Raw genomic sequence first — 25964 nt, 5'->3', positions numbered from 1 at the left:
GGAACCATGAACATCTGCAAGAAACTGAGACTAAAAATCATGTGGTGTTATCTTAGAACACCGTAGCTAGTTCTCTTACATCAGTGATACTCAGCTTACAGCCCACAGGTTGAATCTGGCCCACGATAGATTTCCAGGTAGCCCACCATTTTCAAATTCACATTGAAAATCAATCGATTCACACTGGGATATTCACACATTTTTTTGTTTTGTTTTGTTTTTGTACTTTGAGTGTAAATAAGGTGCCAGACTGCATAAAAAACATCAAAACATAGCTTGCTTATAAATATAGGCTAAGTACCAGGGGAGGAACCACTGGACCCGTCAATGGACATCCAGGCTAAGCCCCAAATGTCCTCAAATCCTAGAAATGCCCCTGTCCTGCGCACACATGACCTGTGCAAGGCTGCTACGACGAGTTAGTAATAAGTTGATTTTTAACTCGGTTAATTTGAAAATAAAGACTCTTATACAAAGATATAGAGCTTTTAGTGCTTATTGTCTGTTTTCAGGTGAGACTAAATAGCCCTGGCCTAATGTCTTTTCCACTGTGGGAGTATCACATTTGAACAGCTCTAGCAGCTCATGCTAACACACCACTAGTGATGGCCTCATGAAGCCTCATGAAGCATTTTCTTTACTTTCTGAGCCCACTAGATGGCACTTTTTGTTCAACAAAAGGTTGAAAGCACACTGAATTGCTATTCTTTAAGCCTCTCTCTTTAAACCAAGAACGCCATCTAGTGGGCTCAGAAAATAAAGAAATTGCTTCATGAGGCTTCATGAGGCCATCACTACACACCACAGCTCAGATTACAGCTAGCTCCAGGTGTGAATGCTGGTCTGAGGTCAGAGCATCTGCTGACAAGGCAGGCAGGCAGCAACAAGCCTGTGTGTTTACTCTGTGATTAGATCATAAGTTTAAACATATATACAGTATATGCTGTCTCTAATGATATAATACTGGTGTGTAGTACAACAGGCAAAGTTTCAAACACAGATAATCTTCATAAGAGAAAGGTGGAAAAGGGCACATGCACCTACTTAAAAGACAATAGACAATGATGAAATCATATCATTATTATTATCAGGTGGACACAAACATGATTCCAATGACTGCTTATGTTGCTCTGCATCTGCTGGATGTGTAATAGGCAACTGTTTACTATTTGCCATATCAGTTTTATGAGGTGATAACATCAGATGTGTGTTCAGCTGCTGCAGTGGCCAAAATGTACATTAACATAGCTCTAGAGCAGAAACATTTCAAAAAACAGACAAAAATAACCCATAACACAGCACAAACAGAGATCTTTTACACAAGTGAAAAGAAAAAGAAAAACAAACATACAACTGAACATAGAATTACAGGCTAATAATTAGATTAGATGGTATGCTTATATGTATACCCAAATTTGGTCTGAAAAAGTGAAGTTATATGAAAGAGTCAAGAATAATTTTTAAACTGGGTTATGTGATGTTTTTGTTTGTTTTTTTGCACAAGGGAATTACAGCCTGACACATGAACTGACAAAACACAGTACAGTTCAACTGTAAATATATATTTTTTTAAAAAAAGAAGAGAGGCAGTGCATTGGTGTATAAGTAAGAAAAATGACATTATTTTTCATAATAACACCTTTTCATTAGTCATTAGTAGAGTAGTCATACCTTTTTTAAATGCATGTAACCCCCTAATACTCTTTTGTAAAAATGATTACCTTGCCCATAGTATTAACTCTGAAAGAAAGTTTATAGTAATTAATGCACTCAAGAAATTCTAAAATCCTGGTTTTGTCACAGTAGTGCATAAGACCAAAATGTTGTAAATGCATATAAGGCCAAATTCAAAATGAATCCAGCTTATTGAAGTAGGCTCCAAGCTGTATAATGCCTTGTACACATCTCTTCAATTAATTCTTCTCATTCTATATATGTATGTATCTATGTTTCCTTTATTTAAAACAACCAGGGCACATGTTAACAAACAAGAAGAGGAAGCACGATGAAAAATCATATTACACAGTACATAACAGCAGAGCACGAGGAGCTGTTTACATTCAGTCGAAAAATAAATACGCAGGAGAACGAAAAAAAAAAAAGCACATTCAAGTAGGCCTAATTTCATTCATCAGCCTGCTAACTAATCCTGATATAACCTCTGGGGTGGATCACTACGTAAACATTGCCTGCAAACGTATCGAACGTCCCATACATACGTACGTACGTACGTATGTTACGTCGTAGTGGTACGCGCTGGAGCTGGGTGTGAAGATGGCGGACGAGGAGGCCGAGCAGGACCGTAGTCCTGAGAACGGTATCAGTGAAACGATTGGGGAACTTAAACAACGGTTGCAAGAACTGCAAAAAGTCTTGGTTAACGAAAGCGGCGACTCTCCAACCCAGTCCTCTTCTGAGTATTGTCAAGAGTTTTGTAGGGTAAGTTATCACCACTCACATATATAACGCTAGCCAACAAGATAGCCAGCTAGCATTCCTAATAAAGGTAACGTTACACCCTGGCTCCGGGATAATCCATGGAGGGGTTTAATTGTCGAGCTATGTAACGTTAACAGTTGCAGAATATAATAAGGTGCAGTGGCTAATATTTAGCCCATCTGTAAAGCAGAACAAATAGAATACAATCTGTGGCTAGCTCAGATAGCTGCTAGCACACGCTAGCTCCTGTGTCTGCAGGAGGTAACGTTAGTGTTTGTGCACCGTCTTGTTTATTGCGTTAAAAACCAGTTAAATATACGGATTTACATGTATGTATTGGCCACAGAATCGTTAAAGACGAACACCAGTTCGTTTCCACGTTTAGTTCAGGATGGTAACGCTACCTATTCCATGTTGACAGTCAAAATGGTTATACCTGCAGTTAGCCAATGTTAGCTTTTAGCCTGGTATGTTTGGTTACATGCGCGTGCACGTGAGTATAATTTTGCTGATTGTCCATGGTGGAAATGAAGCTCTCGCGTTAGCAAATTGAATTGGTCTTGCTTTGTGGTGGTTTTATTGTAGCTATTGCCCCATAACGTTATTTTGTTTTCAATAACAACAACAACGTAATCTTCACTACTACCTTACGTAAAACGTAGTGTATTTGATGAGACTTCACAGGAGAACTCAGCATTTGTGGGTTTTTCCCGCGATGGATTTCGTGTGTGTACGTGCCAAATGGAACGCACGCTTTTGCAGAAGGGGTACGCCGTTTTTCCACCAAAGTTGCGTTACTAAAACAATAGACCCTGCATATCAGCTAGGCTCCCTTGAGTCCTGCACGTTTCCCATCAGTGGGCCATTGCACAATTCAGTTGCTACAGATATGTGTTTAGCCTAGGGTGTTGTGTGAGCATATGGGAGTACGAGGAGGGCGGATCTGCACCATGCATTTCGACTCCCGTGTTTTTTTTCTGGTTAGCGGATTAGGTGAAAGGAAATATGTCGATTGTCTCCAGAAACAGAGCTCAAAGTGAGACATAGAGTTGTGACGGAAAAATAAAGATGTATAATCTAATCTACAAAGATGTATAATCTAATCTTCAACACAGAGGTGTAAAAAAAGTATATTAGCAGGAAGGTCATGTGGAGGGGCACTGTTAGAATAAGAATAGAAAGAGATGAATGTATTTACAAATGCTCTTATTGGCACGAGTTGATCATAGAAAGTAGATTCTAAAACAAGATTTGGTTGAAACCTAATATGTGGCCGGACAGTGTATGGTCAGTGTGATAAATTGTGTCCAAATTATTACAGATAGCCAGTGGTAGAGTCTAATGTGAATTTTGAATTCCTGGATATTAAAGTTCATTACCAAATTTCACAAGTAATCCCAGGAATGTATTTGTTTATTTTTATTTTTTTAATTAAACAGCATATTATTCGGCTTACAAGATGAAAGGTATGAGTATGACACAAAGTATATCAAGTTAATTAGTCAGTATATTATACAATTTTCAAGGTGGGAAGTGTGGGTATGACGTACAGCATGTTTTGTTAAAAGCATTTTTCTGTTTTTTTGTTGAAGCATGTGTTTAGAAAGATCACACGATATAATTGGAAGGTCTGGATCCAAATGTTCCACTTTTTGTTAATTTGGTTATTGTCCAGGTATTCAGTTTCTAATTTTGGAATTCAGGTTTGTTTTGTTTGTTTGTTTTATTGAGAAATGGCAAATAAATTCTAATTAAATATTTGCTTTTTGTAGGGTTTCCCATACATTGATTTATTTCACAATAACAGCATTGATAGGTACATATTGATTTTCTGGGGGGTGGGGTTGTTGTTATTGTTGTTGCTTTTCCTATTTAAAATAGATCAAATCTCATTTCATGGTAGAGTAGTGCCCAGCGTATTGATTTGCTCAGCCCCTCTTTGGCCCTCTCTCTTTCTCTTTCTCCCTTCCTTCCTTCTCTCTCTCTATCATGACACATTAGCTACCCCGACCAGCCTGCGGTCTGTCCGCTTCCCCGCCCCTATGAGACTACTACTGCGGGAGTTTGAACTCCATGCCAGGGGCACTTGATGAGATTTCGCCTGCTCATTCACAGTAGCAGGGCTAACAGTTGGCATCACAGGGATAAGTTTATGCTTAGTGTTGGATGTCAGCTGCTGCTGCTGTGTTAGCTTATGCTTATCAGTTAGACGCTGAACTGACTTTTTTGCTGGGAGTAGAGCTGTTCCGGGTTTCCTGTGCAACAGGGAGTTGGACTGGTCTGGGATCAAACCCCCTGTGCTGGCCACCGTAGAATCGAATTCTATTGAGCTAGTAGCTGTTTTCGTGTCCCTGTTTCTGCACACTAGCACTTCAACAGGTGTTGTCTATGATTCGTAGCCTATTATAATCAGCATTTATGTAGGTTTATGTGCTTTAATGTAGGTCTAGGTCTAGAATTTATCTATGCTGAAAAAAATGTCATAAGCTGTTATTATGTCACAAAAAGTGCATAGATCGAGCCTTGTTGAACCAAATCCCTCTGGATAACAAACATGCAGGATCCAAGATATTCTGGCTCCATTTTTGTACAGTGGGAGGAAGTGGAGACACCTTTTCCATCTTAAAATTCAATTTATGGGCTACACCAAATACAGCACGTTTGGGACTAACAACTCCTCAAGGTCTCTTGAAACCCTGTTAGATAACTTGCATACACTGGGCAAAGATAGTGTAACACACAATATTTTACACTTTCTACAAGTATTTCTGGTAATTATCTTCAAGTGAAGCATTTCACTTGCTTTTGACAGACATACAAAATGGTCTGGTCTGTGAACTCAGAAGTCTTTAGTCTTCAGATGGTAGTATCCAAGACCAGTAGAATAATCCCCTCTTAGTGTGTAATAGATTTGGAATGAGCCGCAGTGGAAACGCTGTAAAAGCCCCCAGAGGGCATAAGTTGAGGATTGCTTGCACCCATTTGTTTTGAAAGCCAAACGGCCAATGGGAAAACTCCAACATACAACCAACCAGTGGTGTTACTTCATCACTCACTCACTGCTTTGCTACAGTCCAACCAAAAAGTCCAGTTTTTCAAAGGTATTTATTGTCACATGCGTAATTACAGAGAAGCGGTTGTTGACCATGGAAATGTTAACAGTAATTGCCAACTGTTTTGTTAACTGATTATTCATTTTAGTCACTTTTTAAGCAAAAAGGTTAACACATTTGCTGGTTCTAGCTTCTAAATGTGAGAATTTGCTTTGTGTGTGTGTGGTTTTTTTTTTTTTTTTTTTTTTTTAACAGAAAATGCATAGTCTTTGGGTTTTGGACTGTTAGTTGGACAATAAAAAGCAAATGAAAGTAGTCACATATGGCTCTGTGAAATTGTAATAAGCATTTTTGACTTTTTTTGACTTTTTATAGGCTAAACAATTCATTAATCATGAAAATAATCAGCAGATTAATCGATAATGAAAATAATTGTTAGCTGCAGTCCTTAACCAGATGGTTGTAACAAGTCACCAGTAGATATGGCAGGTTAAATTCGAACCTGGATATAGTCCTGTCAGGCCTGAAAGATGTTACGAAAGAGTTATTTGGGTTATGATGTATAAGATCTTGAATTGTTTTTTTTTTTCTTTTTCTTTGTTTTCTTCTAATGTAACAAAAAAGTAAAAATGATAGTTCATAGATGATAAAATTTTGAAATACATATGACCAAAATTATTAAACACCACAAAGAACATAACATAAAAATGGGTTCTTTTAGATACTACTGTAATGTTTTTGTATTTTATTCTGTCAAGGAAATCATCTCATAATTGGTGCCCTCCAGTGTTTGCTGCAGTTACGGCCTTTTGAAGTTTGAACTCACTATTTACTGCCATTGGCCCTTTTTAGCCAAAGATTGCACTATAGTGCCGCTACAATGTCCCTTTTTATGCCTCCTTCGCATTTTTACACAGAACCAAACAACGGCAGCATCACAGAAGCAAAAGAGGCGTTGTGGGAGTAACATGTAACACAACAGCATCAGCACTTTATAAGCAATAACAATGGCATAACATGGCAATAGCAAACATTTACGATCTCTGATGTTGCTGATCTCGTCCTCATTGTTTTCCCAATTTGTGAACATTTCGGCCGCTGTTGTTCTTCTTTAAGTTAGCTGTTAACTGCTATCATCTACTTTTTGGATTGCATGCATAACATGTCATTAAAACTTCACACCCGTGCTGTGATCCCATCCTGCTCGCTGTATGGTTTGTACAGACATTTTTTCGGCACTGTTACTGCTTTCAGTGCAGGCTTAAGGGCAAGATAACTCTGTCCCCCCATTTTGGAATTGTACCTATTACACAGAACGACGGGACGGATTTACAGCGTTAAATTCCTGCTTTGAAGAGGCAGTGTAAAAGGGGCTAATGGAACAGAGTAGGGCAATTTCAACGCCTGTATGACTGCTGCCATGTGGCAAATGGTTAATATTCGTAAAAAAAAGATCAGATTTTGGTTGGTCTTTCAATAGCCAGTAGATCAAAGAAACCAACGTCCTTGGTCAATCAGTGTTAAGCTGTCTTGTAAGATTTTCTGTTGAACTTTTTGTTTCTGTAGGTGGCACTTATTTGTCTTTTTAGCCCTACTTGTGCAAAAAACTCAACCTTACTCAACTGCTTGTAACAGTTGTTAGTGCAAACAGGATCTCTCTAAATTGTTGATAAGTAAGTGACTGACTGTGGTTCCCTTACTGTAGACACTGCTGGAGTATGCAGGCCGTTGGAGGATAGAGGAAGAACCTTTGCCATTGGTGGAAGTGTACATAGTGGCACTGCTGAGTTATGCCGAGGCCTCTCCGCACCTCTCACTGCAGTGTGAAAATGTTCCACTTGTGGTTGAGAGGCTCTCACTGTAAGTACTGCTATTAAAGATATGATTTTCTGCAGATGAGATAAAGGGTTTAGCCCCATAATCAGTAATCATTGTGCTGAATGCAACCCAGCTACAAAGCTAGATTTTAGGTTTCTTTGTTAATTCAATCTAAGTTTCTGTGCTCTTGTTTAAATTGCAGGCGAAGGTCAATGTGTTTTTGTTGACTGCCCATTTGTTTTGCAGGAGTTTTGTGGAGCTTTTGCTCTCACTGAAGACGGATGTTCCAGATGGCTTATGGAAAGAATTCAAGTCATCTGTTCAGGTAAAGCTAAGATTCCCATTTTTAGAAAGAAGTTGTTTTTTTTTTTTTTTAATGCAAGGCCAGAACTGAAACCCAAGTTTTGCACAGAATGACAAAACACTGTCACCCTGCAACTTCCTTTGTTTTTACAGTATGAAAGTGACTGACACTTAAAAGTTTAAGTTGAAATATCTTAGCTTTTAAAATGTCCACAACTTGTATTAAATACTGTTATTAGGTCCTCAAATCCAAACTTTATTTACTCCATCATATGCAGTATTCATTGCCTTTAGTCTAACTAATTAAGTTTCCATAAATTTATCCATCTGTAATTCCAAATCTACCAAAACCTTAACTAAATAAACCTAAGATTTTCACATACCCTCTGCCTTTTGTCCCTGAAGTCATGGAGTTTTCCTGTTGTGTACAGTTTGCCTACAGTCAGCTGCAGGAGAATGGAATCACTCAGCTGTCCCTGCTCTCTGCTTTGGGCCAGTATGATGGTGTTTGGACCAACAGCATCCTACAAGGCCTTCTGTCCAATGAAAGCCTACAGACTGAACAGGGTGAGCTCCTGAGCTGGTTCTTTAAGTTCCTACACTAACTGAAAAATTCAAAAAAAATGAAGGGAGAGGCATATATATATGTTTGTTTTTGTTTTTGTTAATATCTCCAGTAATAGAGTGGTATGTTATTATCAGCTGTCAGATTGTTAAGATCTGGGATGATGTGTAGTTTTCAAAAGTCAATATGTTGTGCTAAAATTTTGTTAAAGTGCAATCTGGAATTTAATTTAATTTCTTTTTTCTGCTACAGCATACGCACTTGCTCTGTAAATCACTTGTCTTGTATTCTCTTTAGAGGAGAGATCAGAAACCAAAAGGGAGAAATTTGTCATCTAAATTTAAGTATTTAAGTATCTTTGCATTAACTGCATTAATTCAATGGAATACAGTGAGGAATTGGTTTATATAGATGGAGATCTGATTCTGATACAGCCAATCATATCTTGCATAATGCAGTAACGTTGTGTTCTGTCAAAGGCAGAGCAGACAGTCACACTGAGCTAGACAGCAGCCTGCTGCAGACCCGCAGACTTTGGACAACAATCACATTAGCTTTCCTGCTAAAGTCTTGATTTCTGTCTAACTTGCAAACATGAACAAACGTATGGTCCTGCACCTTAGCCTGTTGAACGAGCAACCGAACCCACATTCACTGGGGAAAAGTGCACTGCTAATGCAAAAAGCATGTAAACGTGCTTGCAGATGTCTCTTGGGGCAGGTTAGATGCTGGTGTGGTTCTCACTCTCTTTACCACTAACAACATGCTGTCTGCACATGACACACTTTGTGAGACAAAAAGGAGGTTTCAGATATTTACAGAAAGACCTCTTTTGTCATTTAAACAACAAAACAACTATTTACAATACATTTTAAAAACACATTTACATTATTTTAGACTTCATTAAGGAATAAGTAAAATGTGATTTCAGTCGGACTGGAATTTTCACTTTGGAAACAGGAAATCTTCTGCCAAAAGATACTTGGGGAACTGAAACAATATAAAAGAACCAAAATTAACCCTTTTGGCCATAATACCAAATGGGATGTTAGGCACAAGTCAAACATTATACATTGCAAGAATAAACATCCAAACCACCTTGAAGCATGGTGATGTTAGCATCGTGTTGCAGGGATTCTTCTCTGCAGAAGGCCTTGAAAACCCTGTGAAAATAGAGTATACTGTGTACAGAGAAATACAGAGGGCATTCCATAATTACAGATATATTAGTCCTCAAATTGTTAATCACATTCATTATATTGTTAATGATAAGAAAATGCCATAATGAAAACTAATTTCTATTCTTGACTGAGCAATAAGATCATTTTTGAACAAGTCTCACTGTTGCTTTTAGAAACAGTTAGACTCTTTCCTTATTTAGGAAATTCAAATCTATTTTTTAAGTCCTAAGAATGAATTACATGTACTCAAGATAACAGCAAGAAAGTTAATTGACTTAAAACAACCATCACACCACACACACACACACACACACACACACACACACACACACACACAGCCACACTAATAAAACCACTCACAAATAATACAAGAAATATAAGCTGATAAAACTTTTAAGTTAGTGGTATAAGAAAACTTTAATTCACCAGTAAGGCTAAAAATATTAGAAAAAACAATTTAATTTTGGGCCTTAAATACAACATGTTATTTTTATGCATTTAAGTTTTTGAAATTTCTCTTATTAATACATTTTTATTGGGTTTCAGAACCACAGTAATTATGGGTTGGTTTGTTGAAATGACATCAGTTAATGTAGAATTAGTGAAATTTTTCAGCCGAGATAGACCAAAGATCTGTTAGCAACCTAATTGCTGAACAACCCATAAAGGTTTTAGTCACCTATAATGAGAAAGCTCAGTGGCTGCATTGGATGACCAGAAGTCCTTAATTTCCTCCAGAGTTTCACTTGCTGCAGAGGGGGATGGTAAATGCCCATGACAGTAAGTTCAGCCCCTATTTGTGGTAGACAGGGAAACACAGTAATGGCAAAGTGAATTAACTGTAATGTAAACAGAAATGTCATAAATGTATGTGCATAATGAGATGTAATAAATGTATACACACAGAAAATACAGAGATGTAAACAATAGTAAAACATTGAGTAAAGTACATGAAGGGAAAGTGACAAGGGCAGTAAGGCACATGTTCAGAGAGAGTAGTTTGAGTGAATGTCTGCCAAAGACGTCACCAGGACCCAGAAAAGCTGCAAAGTTGTCCACAAAGGTCAGGTCCGGTGCATAGCAGTTGTGTTTGAACCACAGGTCAAACTGGCAGATTCTGTTGAATTGATGTCTCCCTCACAGGGAGCAGGTAAAAGGCCAGAAATAATACGTCTGCCTGTCTAGGATTGTGCTCATCTGAGATATATATTTCTGTCTTAGTTTATCTGATTGTTGCGGTGAAATGTCATTTGGTCCCACATGCAGGATAACAGATGATGTACTGGGGTGGACGTGTAAAAGAAAACATGATGGTGTCAAGCATTTTTGCATTTACTTAAAGAAATGGGTGTACGCTTGTTGCATGTTTGTTGCAATTTGAATGAACAGAAAATCCATTTTAATAATCAGTACATTCAAATAATAAAGGCATTATCAATATAACATCTGCTTTTCAGTTGAGGAGTTCCTGGTGCAGGAGGGGCCGGTGCTGTTGGAAATGAGAGTGAAGCAGCTAATGAAGGACAATGAGCCAGGGAAGGCTTCACTGCTGGCAAAGGCATGCAACGAGTGTCCTGCCTTCCAAGGGAAGGGAACTTTCAAGCAGATGTACCTTGTCTGCCTCTGTGCTACCTCAGAACAGGACCCGCTTATGGACGAGGTAAGTGGAGCTTGATAGTTGAGTTTACCAACTTGCTTTTGTATATGGAGAAAAAAAAGTAAATAGAATGAGCTTAGCACATTGTCACTCGCGCATAAAGGATGTAATCACTCGCTTGACTGTCATGACATGTCAGCTTCATTATAAGTATAGCTGCAAATTAAAAGCAACAATAGATGTAAAAACACACAGAGACAATACATCTGTGATTAGTCCCCTAATTTAATTTTAACAATTTCTTTCAATCTTCTCCAATTTCTTGTTTTATTTTATGGAAGTGATCAATGTAAGTGCGCTTGTCCTAGAGCTGCCACGATGGTTTTTATAATGCAAATAACTCTGTTTAGATAAAACCTACAAGCTTCTCTTCCTATGACTTTTACTAAAAATGTGTCTTGTATGTTTTCTGAAGCCTTTAAGTTACAAAAATGAACCACACTACACTGAGCATTTATACCTCCAACTGCGGCAGACCGCTGCTGAAAGTTATATATTTTGATACATACAGGTAGGCTATATACATATTGCAAAACTCTGTAAAAGTACACCAAAGCATGATTTTATTTTTTTTTTTACCTATTTTGGCACATACATACAAAATCCACCCGCTCCTTGCTCCAGGCAGCTCCAACTCTGCTCACATGCTCTGACTCAGGCATCAGAGCCTCTGCGCTACAGCAATAGATGAATTGGCGCTGTCCGTGGTGCTTAACACAGGACCGCCAGGATTACAGCGCCCCTCCAAGCGCCGCAACATAACTTCATTGTTTATGCTGCCCGTGTGCTCAGAAGCACACCAAAAATGCATTTGCATTTTAATTTCCAAGAAGTTATGATAAAATAAAAAAAATATTACAGACTATAGAATAGGACTGACAACCTCTCCAGTGTCTCATGTCAATTAATTAACACTATTTGTCGGCTTTTTATAATTCCTTTTTTTTTTTTTTTTTTTTGCTGCTGCGCTGCTGCTGTACTGTGTCTCCTGTTGAAAATTGTGATTTGCTAAATACATTCTACAATAATAAATTAGACTTTTGGTTTATAATATTGTTGGCTATATTACGCATTTTAATTTAAAAAAATTAAGAATAAAAGAAATAAATACCAAAATAATTAGTGGAAACCTTTTTTTATTGATACTTTTCCTCTCTGACACATGCACACACACACACTGAACATGCGACTGAATGAATGAATGAACATTGGAAGCGGTTCAGCCGCAGTCCGGCCGGCTGGCGCGGTCACTGTTGAGATTCGTTTTTTATTATTAACAAAATGTTTTTTTATTGACCGTATGAATGGTTTTGTTTTCAAATAAATATTTGGAAACGAAAATGTATGCTTTGGTGTACTTTTACAGAGTTTTGCAATATGTATAGCTACCTGTATGTATCAAAATATATAACTTTCAGCAGCGGTCTGCCGCAGTCGGAGGTATAAATGCTCAGAAGTGTAGTGTGTTTCATTTTTGTAACTTAAAGGCTTCAAAAAACATACAAGACACATTTTAGTAAAAGTCATAGGAAGAGAAGCTTGTAGGTTTTATCTAAACAGAGTTATTTGCATTATAAAAACCGTCGTGGCGGCTCTAGGACAAGTGCACTTACATTGATCACTTCCGTAAAATAAAACGAGAAATTGGAGAAGATAAAAAAAATTGTTAAAATTAAATTAGGGAACTGATCACAGATGTATTGTCTATGTGTGTTTTTACATCTATTGTTGCTTTTAATTTGCAGCTATACTTTTAATGAAGCTGACATGTCATGACAGTCAAGCACCCCTGCTCCCCTCCCTGAAATTCCCTGATCGCTTCAATGACATCATCAAAGCGAAAAAGCGAGTCTGTTGATTTCTGCCACATTGACGAGCAAGTGCAACTGAGCAATGAAGCGATATCAAAGGGGTGAACCGATCGACAGCGAAAAAAAAAAAACAGGTCCGGTGTGAACACACCTTAACAGCACACCAAATTCTTGAACCACAGCTTTGGGGTCAGAGTTCGGTATGTTTTTCGGTACAGTAAAAAAGTAAAAATGCCAGAGAAATTTCCTCCATTTTTATCATTTTAAACGTGCAATATGTAATTTTCTGCCGCTAGGGGTCTCAAACCAAAACAATAACAGAAGACGGAGTTGGATGACGTCAAACTGCTAGTTACTTAGCTTTACAGTTAGCGATGGCTTCTCCCTCTCTGCTGCTCTCTATTGCTCAGTGCATCTTATGTTTAGCTATTCCTCTGCCTCTTTTATAAATGCAGTTCATTTACCGGCATCAGCTCAGCATTATAGAAACCTATCGTTAGATGTTGTAGATAGCCAGCCTCCGCTCTGCAGTGGAGGCCGCTGGCCGGAGGGCTGGTGCCCCGGCGGGCAGCAGTGCTTGCAATACACTGGTGGAAATGATTAATATTTCGATAACATCAGCCAGATGTTTGCTTACCTGTCTAGAAGAACACACGTGAGGTTGGCGTCGAATTGTGGTCCTAGATTTTCACGAAGCTCTCTCCATCTCGGAAAGGCCACACCAATATTTATCCATGATTGGGCTCTCTTATCCAAAATTCTTCTGGGATCGCTTGGTTGATCCGTACGTTTCCGTTTTACTGACTTGTTTACCGGGACAGCTTCAGTGTCAGAAGATGCAGCAACCGTCAATGCGTAATCATGATCCATGACGAGTTAGCTTAGCCTAGCAACAGTAACGTTCATTCTCTGACGTCTCATCCAGTCTGCTTCTTCTTCTCCTTCATTTAATGGCTATGGTAACTGGAGTTACATCGCCATTGACATGCGACCTAATGACATGGTCCGTAACTTTTATTATTATTTCATATTTATCTGGGTTTGAAAAATTGTTGGAAACATTTCTGATAATCAAAGTACACAACTAAACAAAATATATAATATTGGTTTAGTCATTTTTAGACATTTTTATGTGGAAAAACTACATATTATACCTTTAAATGTCTAAAAACTAACATAATTTGTTTTTTGTACAAAGGAGCAATACAGACCTTATGGAACTGGCTTGTTAAAGTCTGGGTAATGCAAAATCAGTGATTTCTTTCTAAACCCATTATACATGTTAGAAAATACTTTGAAAATGTGAAAAGACAGGGAACTGTATAGTACTGAATTGTCGAGTGAGACCATTCAACTGCTTTTCAGCATTTCTGTGTCCTGCTATAGAAAAACTTACTACTAACATTAGAGCCAGTAGTATCAGTGTTGTTTCTACCATTCACTGTGTGTGAGCAGCGTGTGAGCGGTGAGGTCCCACGGGCTCTCTGAGCTTATTTGGTCCAATAAAATACATGACTGTTCTGATGTTCTGCTTATCAAAACATTTGGGTGATGCCTTCATTAATGAAATTTTGAAGTGTATCCACAACCAAACCCAACTTAAGTTGAACGATGTCAGCAAACATTTAGAAACACACTTGTCCATTTGGCTTTACTAACCTGGCTAACAGGGCTAAGCTTAACTAAAACTAAACGAAACATTCTGCACTGAACAGTTCAGGACAAATACAGGTACCATTACACCACTAATACTTGAATCAAGCAGACCACATAAACAGTACAGCATTGCTATGTGTTGTCAGACAGTTCAGCTCTTCACAATATATACAAGACTTTCCTGTAATAACTTCCTCATCCACAAGATGGCACAGTCAACTAAAAAGCAGTTTGTGACACTGTCTACCTCAGAGGCATTTATGATGCTTCCTATTACTTTAGAATCATTGTATGATAAAGTTTTTTTTGGGTGTTTTCTTAAGTGGATATTTTTTTCCAGAATAACTTACTGACCGTATACATGATATCTATCTGTCCAGCTTTCAAAGGTGGATTGCCGTGATGCATTAGAGATGATCTGCAATTTGGAGTCGGATGGAGACGAGAGGGCAGCTTTCAGCTTATGCTCAGCTTTCCTGACCCGACAGCTCCTCCAAGGAGATACATACTGTGCTTGGTAAGAAGACTCAAGCTCTACTTGATGCTCATCTAAATAGGGTTTTTCAACCAAATAACATAGTGATTCTTTAAGTCCTTATATTAATATGAAATTATTAAGGCTGTATTTTTATCCCACAAACAAATATATTTGCAGATGTACTTAAACTGTTTTTAATAGTTAAAAATTGTTGCGACGTTTGTCAGAATTATTTTAGCTTTTAGCTAAACTAATCAGCTTTTCAAGTAGAATGTGATATGCAGTGGGTGTGAAGAAACATCACAAAGCATCATACTGAAGAAAGATTATGTTTAAATTAATTTCAGAATTAGTCTGCATATGTTTGTTCGAACCAACTAAATATATTGACTCACTTGTGCATTAGTATCTAGTATTGTTAATCTACAGTGTTGAAAGACTGGTGGTCAGTATAAGCTTCGTTATGTCAATATATACAATAAATTGGCATTTAAATTCCCTTTTCTTCTAACCAGGGAGCTCACTCTGTTTTGGAGCAAGCTACTGAAGCGATTGGAGCCATCAGAGCAGGGCTTCCTCGATAGATGTCGCCAGATGTCCTTACTTTCCAAAACCGTGTACCACATCCTGTTTCTCATAAAGGTCATCCAATCAGAGGTGAGAAAATAGTGAGCTGGTGTGGTATTGTTTAAGTTTGAGCCCACTAAAACATTAGGAGTTATCATCACTAGGGATGTAACGATACCAGAAACTCACGATACGATAGTATCATGATAAAGAGTCCACGATACAATATATATCACGATATTTATACAAGGGGAAAAAAGAGAAAAATTATTGTTAAAAATAGCTATTTTATTCAAAATTATTGCATGTACACTGTACAGCATGTTATTTTTAACTTGGAAGTGGATTATAAACAAATCAACACACCGTTTAACATGTGCTTTCATTCCCCCCCTGGTCCTGCGCTTTAATGTGATATGCGTGGCATTTCTGTGCGACACTGCATTTGCGCGTAATCCATCCAAGAGTAATGTGTGTGCAAAGCTGTATGAAAGCTTTGTTATACATAATTTTAGTGTAACTGTATCACTTTTTTCGCTGTGAAAACATTGGACTACCGACGATCTTGTTGGAAAGCTACGGTTCTGCTGTTTCACGTGGTATGCGTGGCTTCTCGCTATGACGAACGGTCGCAGAGAAAATCCATAGAGAAGAACAGGTGTGAATTTGGACGCACTATGCGTCGTTCGGGCCATTAGGGTTAATCTCAATCTCCTTACTTTTATTCGCCATTTTAGCATTTCTGTTCATTTGTCTCATTTCCTCTGGTCACGCACGGGTCGGAGTCGGAGGCTGAGAGGCTGAGCTGCACAAGTCTGCTCTCACCTGCGCGTGCAATTGCATGCAAAGGATTATGGGGAATGTAGTCACACAGTCATATTACCAGCTCTGTAGGAGAACGCAGCTATATAACTACCGTGGCATTCCCACGACGGTATCAAGAATTTATTTTATCGCTACACTGCGTAATTCGATATATCGTTACATGCCTAATCATCACCCTTAAACTCTAAATAATCATGTAATATTACACTCCCCCATAGTTTTCCAATACACGTTTTAGCCTGTTTGCCTTTTAAGTTTAAAGGATTTTTTTTTTTAAATATCAAATATTCACAGCCTGTAAGCCTTTTAAACGTGATTCTGTTCGCATAGATAAAAATGGTCAGATTTAACTCCTCTGATTTACAGTGGATTTGTAAGGAAACTGTTTCAAAGTGAAAAAAAGTGGCAAAGCATGCAAGGAAATTTGTCTTAACTTCCTCGGCATCATAATAGACTGTTTCACTGTTTTGTCATTGTGTTTGAAGCCAAACTTGGTTAGCAATCTATATTTTTGCATACAGTTATGTTTGCTTCCACTGGTTGTAAGCAACAAACCTTAAAAGCTCATGGCATGGAAAAGACAAATCAAAGTGCATTTAGGCATATTTTTGGCAATGACATGATAACCTGACAAGTGCTACTGATGCAAGTTGGATGATGCAGACTACAATTTTCAATGCCACCTTTCAGATCTACAGGGGCTGTGTTTTTGATACTGAAAAGACTCTGGGTGAAGTCCTTTAAAGGGAGCTATGCCCATTTCAAAAATTCATACATTTTCTTCCAATAACTTAAGAAAGTCCACAGAATATTAGTAAACATTAGGCTTGTGCCGGTTTGAAAATTTTCCAACCGGTTTGATTTAAAGCCAAATGTCTAACCGAACCGATATATCGAATTATATACCTAATTTTACCACTGGGGGTCGCATTTGAGCTATTTTTCCTAATAAAAGCCCATTATAGGTGTAATGCGCTTCCAATCCACTAGGTGGCGGTAATGCTGTATTAACCGCCAATACACACAAGGTTACACAAGAAGAAGAAGATGCAGAAGGACACCAAGGAACCTTCCTCCGACTCCGCTCTTTCAGTGGAGACACGGCGGTTGAGAGGGCCGAGCGAGAGGACGTTCCTGTAGTAGTTCCAGCCCCCCAAATAGTACCAGGAACTTCTTCAGTGGAAACGGGTTACTAGGGCAACAAACTGAATGACTGCTGACTCCCTCAGCGCTTTTCCCCGCCCCCAATGAAATTTGATCTCTCGCAGCAGCAGCAGACAGCTGAGCGGAGCTGCGTAGGAAGCCTCTGAGACAAACTAAACAAAACACTTGTAGGCTCCTCCACTTCATTTATAAACAAACATAAACCTTATTAAGTTGTCATAATGCATGTTACAATGCAAGATAAGTTGAATATAGTTCCTTGACATGACACGCCGCCGATGTGAAAAGCTTCCGGAAACCGGAAATTGGCACAAGCCTAGTAAACATGAACAAAATTCTCTTCCAAATCCAAAAACAATAGTGCTACAGCAGAATAAAGCTCATTGGGTATTAAAAAAAGAAAACTCACTCTTTGGGTTGACAAAATCAGGCTTCCATTTATTGTCTCTGGAGCAGCTTTAGATTTTATACTTGATGACATCACAAATTTGAGACTTACTTCTCTGGTTTCTGGCTTTAAGAGAAAGTAGCTCACGTTCACAAATATAGTTTGGATCCTGGTCCATGGAAATAACATATTGGAATTCTAGGTGGTGCTCCTCTTTAATGTCCTCAAGACGAAGGTGTGTTGGTTTATGTAAAATGCATGAGAGAATAATTCTGATTTAGTATTTTTTTGTTTTGTTATTGATATGAGAAAATATCTATCAGCAGCCATATGTTGGTAATTTTGTGTTGTTGTCGGTAACTTTGCTTTGTCAAACAGAGGATAACCCTGGATTATTTTAAGTGTTTCTTCTTTTCTACAAATAAATTGGCTTCATTATTTATGGAAGTGCTCCATGTCTTTGGTAGTTTGAAATTATTCTGCTTCCCTTTCTCATAGATTGACAGCGTTGGATTGCCGGTGTGTATCGAAATGTGCATAAGGGCTCTGCGAATGGAATCAAATGATGGAAACACCAAGGCCACTGTGTGTAAGACCATATCCTGCTTGCTTCCCACTGACCTTGAAGTCAAGCGAGCCTGCCAGCTGACTGAGTTCCTCTTGGAACCCACAGTGGATTCATACTACGCTGTGGAGACTCTTTACAATGAACCAGATCAAAAGTTAGAGGAGGAGAATATGCCTGTTCCCAACTCTCTACGCTGCGAGCTTCTGCTGGTTTTTAAAACCCAGTGGCCTTTTGACCCGGAGTTTTGGGACTGGAAAACACTTAAGCGTCATTGTCTAGCATTAATGGGTGAAGAAGCTTCAATAGTGTCATCCATTGACTTGCTGAATGATACTGAGGACCCCGAAGAAGAGGAAGACTTCCTCAGTCAGGAGGGGTATAACAATATTCCAGACCACATAGTCAGTGGCACCTATGAACTAAAAGATATAACAGACAAAAAACAGAAAAACAGAGAGATGAAGAAACTGAGAGAAAAAGGTTTCATATCTGCAAGGTTTAGAAACTGGCAAGTGTATATGCAGTACTGTGTGCTATGTGACAAAGAGTTCCTTGGCCACAGGATTGTACGCCATGCACAGACTCATCTGAGTGGTGGAGTGTACAGCTGCCCAATATGTGCTCAAACCTTTACCTCAAAAGACACATTGATTCCTCATGTAACATCGCACGTTAAACAGTCGTGCAAGGAAAGGCTGACTGCAATGAAAACAAACAAGAAATTGGCCAATCCTAAAACAACCGCTCCTGTAATGGTGGCATTAAAATCCAAGACAGAAAACAGACCTTATGAAAATGGGGATTCCATGGTGCAAAATGGGGGGGTGAGTCTGGCTTTTCAGGCAAGAGTTGCTAAGTCTAACACAGAGAGCAGTGAGGACAATGTGTGTCCTGTTGGAAAATGCAGAAGGAGCTTCAAATATTTCAAAAATCTCATTGCTCATATTAAAGATCACGGGGACAATGAGGAAGCTAAGACTTTCCTTGAAATGCAGAGCAAAAAGGTTGTGTGCCAGTACTGCCGCCGCCAATTTGTTAACGTCACCCACCTTAATGATCATTTACAGGTCCACTGTGGCGTGAAGCCTTACATCTGTATACAGTTAAACTGCAAGGCAAGTTTTCTGTCCAACACTGAGCTCCTTATGCACAGGAAAACACATTCTGTTTTTAAGGCCCGATGCATGTTTCCAAATTGTGGAAAGATTTTCAACCAGGCCTTCAAACTCTATGACCATGAGGCACAGCATTATAAAACGTTCACTTGTAAAGTTGTGGACTGTGGAAAGGTGTTCCATTCACAACAGCAGCTGGATTTGCACCAGAAGGGGCATGCCACTAAAAAAGAAAGCCCATCTTCCGAACAGATCTCTCAAAATGTGAAGCCCGGCCCTTCACTCATTGAACAAATGCTTTCCAGTAACACTCCCATTAAACAGGAGAATTCCCAACAACACTGGAACCCGGAGAGTAATTCAAGCAATGGAAGACTGCCAGTGTCCATTGAGAGTTTGCTGAAATCTTCACAAGCACCTGTGGAAACCTTAGGACAATACAGAGTCAAACAAGAGCCACAAAATTCCTGTTTGTCAACTACCAGTCAGACACAGAGTTTGAATAATTCTGTGATTCAGCCTCTGAATTCCCATGTGTCTGATCCTAATAGACACAATCATGTTTCAGGTGGTCATTCTTTAGATAATGTGAGACCACCACAACAGAATCAAACAGTACCTCCATTCGAAGCAAATTATGCATCCCATACACAAATGTTCCCCAGTAATGTAAATACTGGATCAACGAGTTACAACCCTGACTGCAACTTACCATTGCCAGGGCAGCAAGGGCCAATGTGTAGTAGCAACATGCTACCATTACCACTGCCCCAGAACTCCTTAGAGCCAGCAATGTCTCAGCCACTCCCTCCATCAGTAAACTCTCAGCCACTAACTGGGAACAGATCAGAGAACTCTGTGACATCCTCAACTAGCACAGGCCCCCCTCCAGGACAGAGAGAGCGATTTCACTGTGCATTCCAAACATGTACAAGGCACTACAGCTCCTACAGAAGTGTTAGCAAGCACATGAAAACAGTTCACCCAGAGTTCTATGAGCAATGGAAAGTCACTCGAACTAGAATTAAGATAACCTACGCTCCAGCACCAAGCACGTCATCTGTTGGACATCTCAGTTCAGCCGCCTCAGTTAAGAACCAACAGGGCAACCGAGCATCAGTTCATGGGGTACAGAGGCAGAACGTTATTCAGTCAGTTCCTTATATTAATATGGGTACAAGACCAGACTGTACAGCTCTACATTCCCATTCCTCATCTGCCCACAACCAGAGTGCTTCACTCCTGATGGAAAATGTTTTAAATCCCATCGTTCTCTCTCAGCTAGGAACTGATACAAATCCAATACCTGCGCAGTCCCAAGTTTCAGGTTGTCAGAATTGGAACTCAGCCACTGGTAGTCAACAAGTTCAAAACTGTGGCTCTTCCCAAGTCTATCCATCTATCATGCAAGTGATGCCGCAAGTCAATTCTACCAGTGCTGCTCTGCCACTTAGTGTCCCATCTTGCTCTGTGATTGGGTCAACAATGAACAGACCAGCAGAGTCCTTGCCATCGCCACTTACGGGAAATGGATCCCAGTCAGTTATGCCCTTGTACATGGATGGGGCTAAGGAAGTGTCACAACACGCTGCAGACCTTATTGCACCACATACATCACAGATGCAACACGGTTTAGTCTCTGGTTCTAGGGCATCAGAAAAAAATGAATCGGTGCAAAATCACGTGCAGTCAGATTTTCGCTCTCCAAACAGGAGAGCCAAAAAAGCCAAGAAAAGCCAAAAAGACAGTAACATCCAACCTCAAAATGGTCCAGTCATCTCTGAAAACACTCCTGAAAATCAAAAGCGATCAAGAAGAAGCAAAAGGACCAAATGGCCAGCTATTCTCAAGGATGGCAAATTTGTTTGCTGCAGGTGTTATAGGCAATTTGATAGTCCCAAATCCCTCGGGGGCCATTTGTCCAAGCGTGTAATCTGTAAACCCTACGAAGAGTCAGAACTGAACACAGACCTGCCAGCATCATTTCTTGACCTTCTCAATTCAGAGCAAACAGTAAGCACTGCTCAGCCACAGATGTCTTATAATCCTCCTGCTGTTTATCAAGAGAAGCCTCATCAGTCAGTAACAAATAATTCAACAGCCACAAAAGATTACGCCACCCCTAATTATCCACAAGATAATTTGCCAGTATATGAGAACGAGTCAAATGAGTCAAATGATGACATTCTTAAACAAATCATGGCTGAATCTAACATGTCTGATCTTTTTGTGAACACACCTGCTCCCCAACCAATGTTCCAAAACCCCTGTCTTCCCTATTTAGCTGGTGAGCGTTTGCCAGGGAGCTCGGTCATACAGCATACAGAAAATGTCCAGCTGAAGCGAGAGGACAGCTCATACAGTACAGCCCATTATCCTCAGCCTGGTGTTGATAGTTTTGCTGGAGGTGAGTTCCCTGACCCACTTCTTTCTCAAATTCTCACAGAAAACCCTTCACCTGCTGTTTCTGGCAGTGTTCCTACAAACCCCAGTGAAGGTTATCACTCCGATACAACAGTTCAGACACCAGATTCAAACCCAGTAACGCAAACACTGTTACCTGGCAGTCAGCTTAGTCCAGCAACAACAAGTGGCAAGCTGACTGAAATGCAGTGGAAGACAACTGAGCAAGATATTAAAAAGAGACTGCGAGAGCAGATTTTGGCTGGCGACTTTCAACGCAGACACAGCGTATGCCTTTCAACTAACACTGACCCTAACGCCAGTGCAAAGAGTCCCATGTCTTTTGGCCCAGTGTGCAGTCCTTCCAGTAATTATGGACTTAATCAAATGTCTCATGATGCAAAGAGCAACCCAGCTAGTCAAGAACAAGTCATGCAAGAAAACTCGACAATCATCCCAGAAACAGCTGGGGAAATTGAAGGACTGCTGAACACAGAGAGCTTTACTTGTTTCAGAGAGAACTCCACCCTGCAGCAGGAGGTACTGAGCCCCACAGGCGTCCTGGCAAATGATGTAGATCTCGAGCCCTCTCAGTTATCTGCCAGCCAGCAACAGTGGATGACAGAAATTCAAAGTGCATTTGAAAGACTCAACTTGGTCAGAGAAATATCTGATCAGATGTCAGCTCCTGTGGAACAAAATAGTACCCACAGTGCCCAAAATAGTACCCACAGTACCCAAAATAGTACCCACAATAGTACCTACAGCAAGACAGGATCTACAAAGGACTATATCAAGCCATTTGCTTGTGAGAATGAGAACTGCACATATAGTTCAATGTCAGGAGAAGCACTTTGGAAACACCTCTCCAAATCTCACAACTACACACTTGACATGGTGAATGTGGTTAAGAAAAGGTATGGACTATATGCACCTTTCAAGTGTCAAAAATGCAGTAAAAGATTTACTCGCAACTCTAACCTTCGTGCACACTACCAGTCAGTTCACAAATTATCAGCAAAAGAAATCGCAGATCTAGACATGAAGCGCAGGGAGGCAAATGCTGCTGCATCTGCTGCTATTCGAAATCGTCTTTCTCCAGCAGCTAAAACCACAGCAGCTTCTCCTTCATCAGCGGAGAAAGAAACACATCTGTATTCACTACAAGATGCAGTAAAATGTAATTATCCATCTAGTAACATAGCTAATCAGAAATTTCAAGATGACAATCGCTCCACGGTCATTCATCCCTTACAAGCAGCTCCAATGTGCAAGCAAGAGGTTGCTCCAGCGGTGCAGGCCCATACCTCTACAACAACCTTTCAGTCAGTACAAGCAGGGATGGCAGCACAACAGTGGTCACGTGGGCCACAAAGAATCTTGCCCAGGGTGCCCATTCAACAAGTTGGAGCCCATTTGCCCAAGATGTCAGCTGCTCTCACCAAGGCTATGTCTGCCACACCCAAAGCTAATGGGCCTCCATCTCTGGGAAAACAATCTGCAATCAACAGGCAGGCATTAGACATTACTAAGAAGACTAAAGAGAAGAAGCCTAACTCAGATGATGCCATGAGTCCATACAGACCATATCGCTGCGTTCATCAAGGTTGTGTGGCAGCCTTTACCATCCAGCACAATCTAATTCTCCACTACAGAGCTGTTCACCAGTCTGCTTTGTCAGCGTTGGAAGTGAACGAAGAGCAGGACCAGAGTGAGGGACTGGATGAAACAATGGACCACGATGAGGAGGAGCCAGAGGCAGACATCCCCCAGATTTCTGAATTCAGATGCCAAGTCAAAGACTGCTCTCGAGTTTTCCAAGAAGTTCCCAACCTTCTGCAGCACTATCTTCAGCTGCACGAGTTCAGTCTCGATAAGGTCGGCAGTATCTTGTCCAGCATCAAGCTCGGAAAGTTTGCTTGTAGCCACCAAGGATGCACAGCAACCTTCACTACTTTCTGGAAGTACATAGGGCACGTCAAGGAACAGCATAAAGATCTGAAGTTGGCCAAACCTGAACCAATAAACGTGTTGTTTGAGTGTGAAATTGAAGGCTGTGACCGTTCATATGCCACAAAGTCAAACTTGCTCAGACATGTTATGAAAAAGCATCAGGATCTCTACCAGCCTAAATTAAAGAATCAACAGATAAAAGAAGATGGGACGAAACAGAACTCAAAGACTTTGCATTACCAAATTACCAAGACAAGTAACGGAAAGGAAAACATTGAGAGCAATAAAAAGATCGTACAGAAGGGAAGTGACACAAAAAGAGTTAGCAAGGCAAGTAAGAGCAATCACTGGACTAAATATGGAAAACCCTCCTTGAAATCGAAAGTTGAAGCATCTGCACTGTGCACAAAGAAGTTTCCTCTACAATACCCCTGTATGATAAAAGGTTGTGAGTCAGTCATGAAATCAGAGCGGAGCATTTTAAAACATTACGTGGGACACGGACTGTCAGAAAAGTACCTGGAACAGCAAAGGAGTCACTTCATATTCTGCAAAAAGGTCCCCAGGCAGAAGTGCCGCCCCATCAGGAGTGATGATTCCAAATCAGACAACACCTCTGAACAGTCAGACAATGAGGTGACAGTAGAACCTGTGCCTGAAGGAGGGGAATATGAATATTCAAAGCCTGTCCTACGGAAAAGAGCCACAGCAGGGTCCCCTGCTACAGTATTCGACAGCAAATTATCAAATGATGAAAGTTCAGATGGCTCTGTGGTGCTCAAACGTAAACGAGGACGTCCACGAAAACTGATCGAAAAAATAGTGAAACGTAAGAAAATTCCACAGACGGCCAAGGCTGAAGTAGTTCTCAGCAAGGAGGAGCATTCAGACCCCCCTTGCCCTGCAATAATCCAACAGGAGATGAGTGAGCAGAGTGCTTCATTGGCCTCCTTTAAACCAATGGGATTTGAAATGTCTTTCTTAAAATTTCTGGAACAGTCAAATAAATGTGAGCATCCCTTGACGAGGAAGGTTGATGTACTAGAAGCACCAGTGAGAAAAACATCCAGTCTGATCACCAAAGACACCTGTGTGAGGTTCAGCAACCGTCAGAAACTGAAATCACTTAGTAAGGTCAAAATATATATAGATGGGGCCTTTTCAGGTGTCACTGACCTTATGTTGAAACAGCTGCAGGACATGCAGCCCAAGGTCGTATTGTAAAAAACAAAAACAAAAGAAAAAGTTGTCCTTTTGTTGTTTTTGTAAAGCAGAATCTCAGGACTAGAATGAGTAAACTCTGCTGCAGACTGGTGCCCTACATTTGAAATATTTTTTACACATCCAGTTATTAAAAAAAAGAGAGAGAATAAATGAGTCGTTTTGAATTATACTGTAATACCTGTACAATTTTTGTCTTTTTTATAGAAAAGTATATAGCATGTTTTTATTTTCTGGACTATTGAGTCAAAAGGTAACCTGAAACTTGTGACATCAACCTTTGGTGTCTTAATTATCCCTGTGGGACTTAAAGACAAACAGACTTTGAAAATTGATTGTATTGTTGTGTGTAGTTTGTGATTTGAAGATGTTGATTATTGTGCGTTGGTTATATAGTCTGAAATCACCCACTGCCACCAGCAGTCTTACTATTAAATGAACAGTTTTTTACAACCAGTTTGACTTGTTTTTTAATCATTTGCCATTTGGTTAGATACACTGCAGTTTAGGAATACCTTTTATGGTGTGAAGTTTGGATCTGCTGCATGTACACTGAATGGAAAATGATTTTGTGGAACTTCTGGAATTATTAAAAAACAAATGGGCTATATGATGTAGTTATATGATTTCTGAACTTGAAAATGGGTTTCTTTGTATTTTGAAGTAATTCAGAATGTTGATTAATTGGTCCTGTGTTCATCACTCATTTTCGCAATCTTTTTTTGTGCTTAGCTTAGCATAAAAACTGGAAGTTAGGGCTGCACAATACATCAGTGTAGTATTGATATGATATGAGACT

At 39.7% G+C, this 25964-nt stretch overlaps 1 protein-coding gene across 1 annotated transcript; it reads left to right on the top strand.

Moving 5' to 3' along the window:
- The first annotated feature begins 2254 nt into the window (after positions 1 to 2254).
- znf292b (zinc finger protein 292b) lies at positions 2255 to 25619 on the top strand. The gene is made up of 8 exons (XM_033649025.2): positions 2255 to 2439; positions 7198 to 7352; positions 7557 to 7635; positions 8045 to 8180; positions 10817 to 11019; positions 14864 to 15000; positions 15477 to 15618; positions 18404 to 25619. Exons 1-8 carry the CDS (start codon positions 2275 to 2277, stop codon positions 25166 to 25168), a joined length of 7782 nt encoding a protein of 2593 aa, XP_033504916.1. The 5' UTR covers positions 2255 to 2274; the 3' UTR covers positions 25169 to 25619.
- The last annotated feature ends 345 nt before the right edge of the window (positions 25620 to 25964 follow it).

Source organism: Epinephelus lanceolatus, chromosome 13 (genome assembly GCF_041903045.1).
Source record: "Epinephelus lanceolatus isolate andai-2023 chromosome 13, ASM4190304v1, whole genome shotgun sequence".
NCBI classification, from domain to species: Eukaryota; Metazoa; Chordata; class Actinopteri; order Perciformes; family Serranidae; genus Epinephelus; species Epinephelus lanceolatus.
This window is presented reverse-complemented; position numbering and strand designations above follow the sequence as displayed.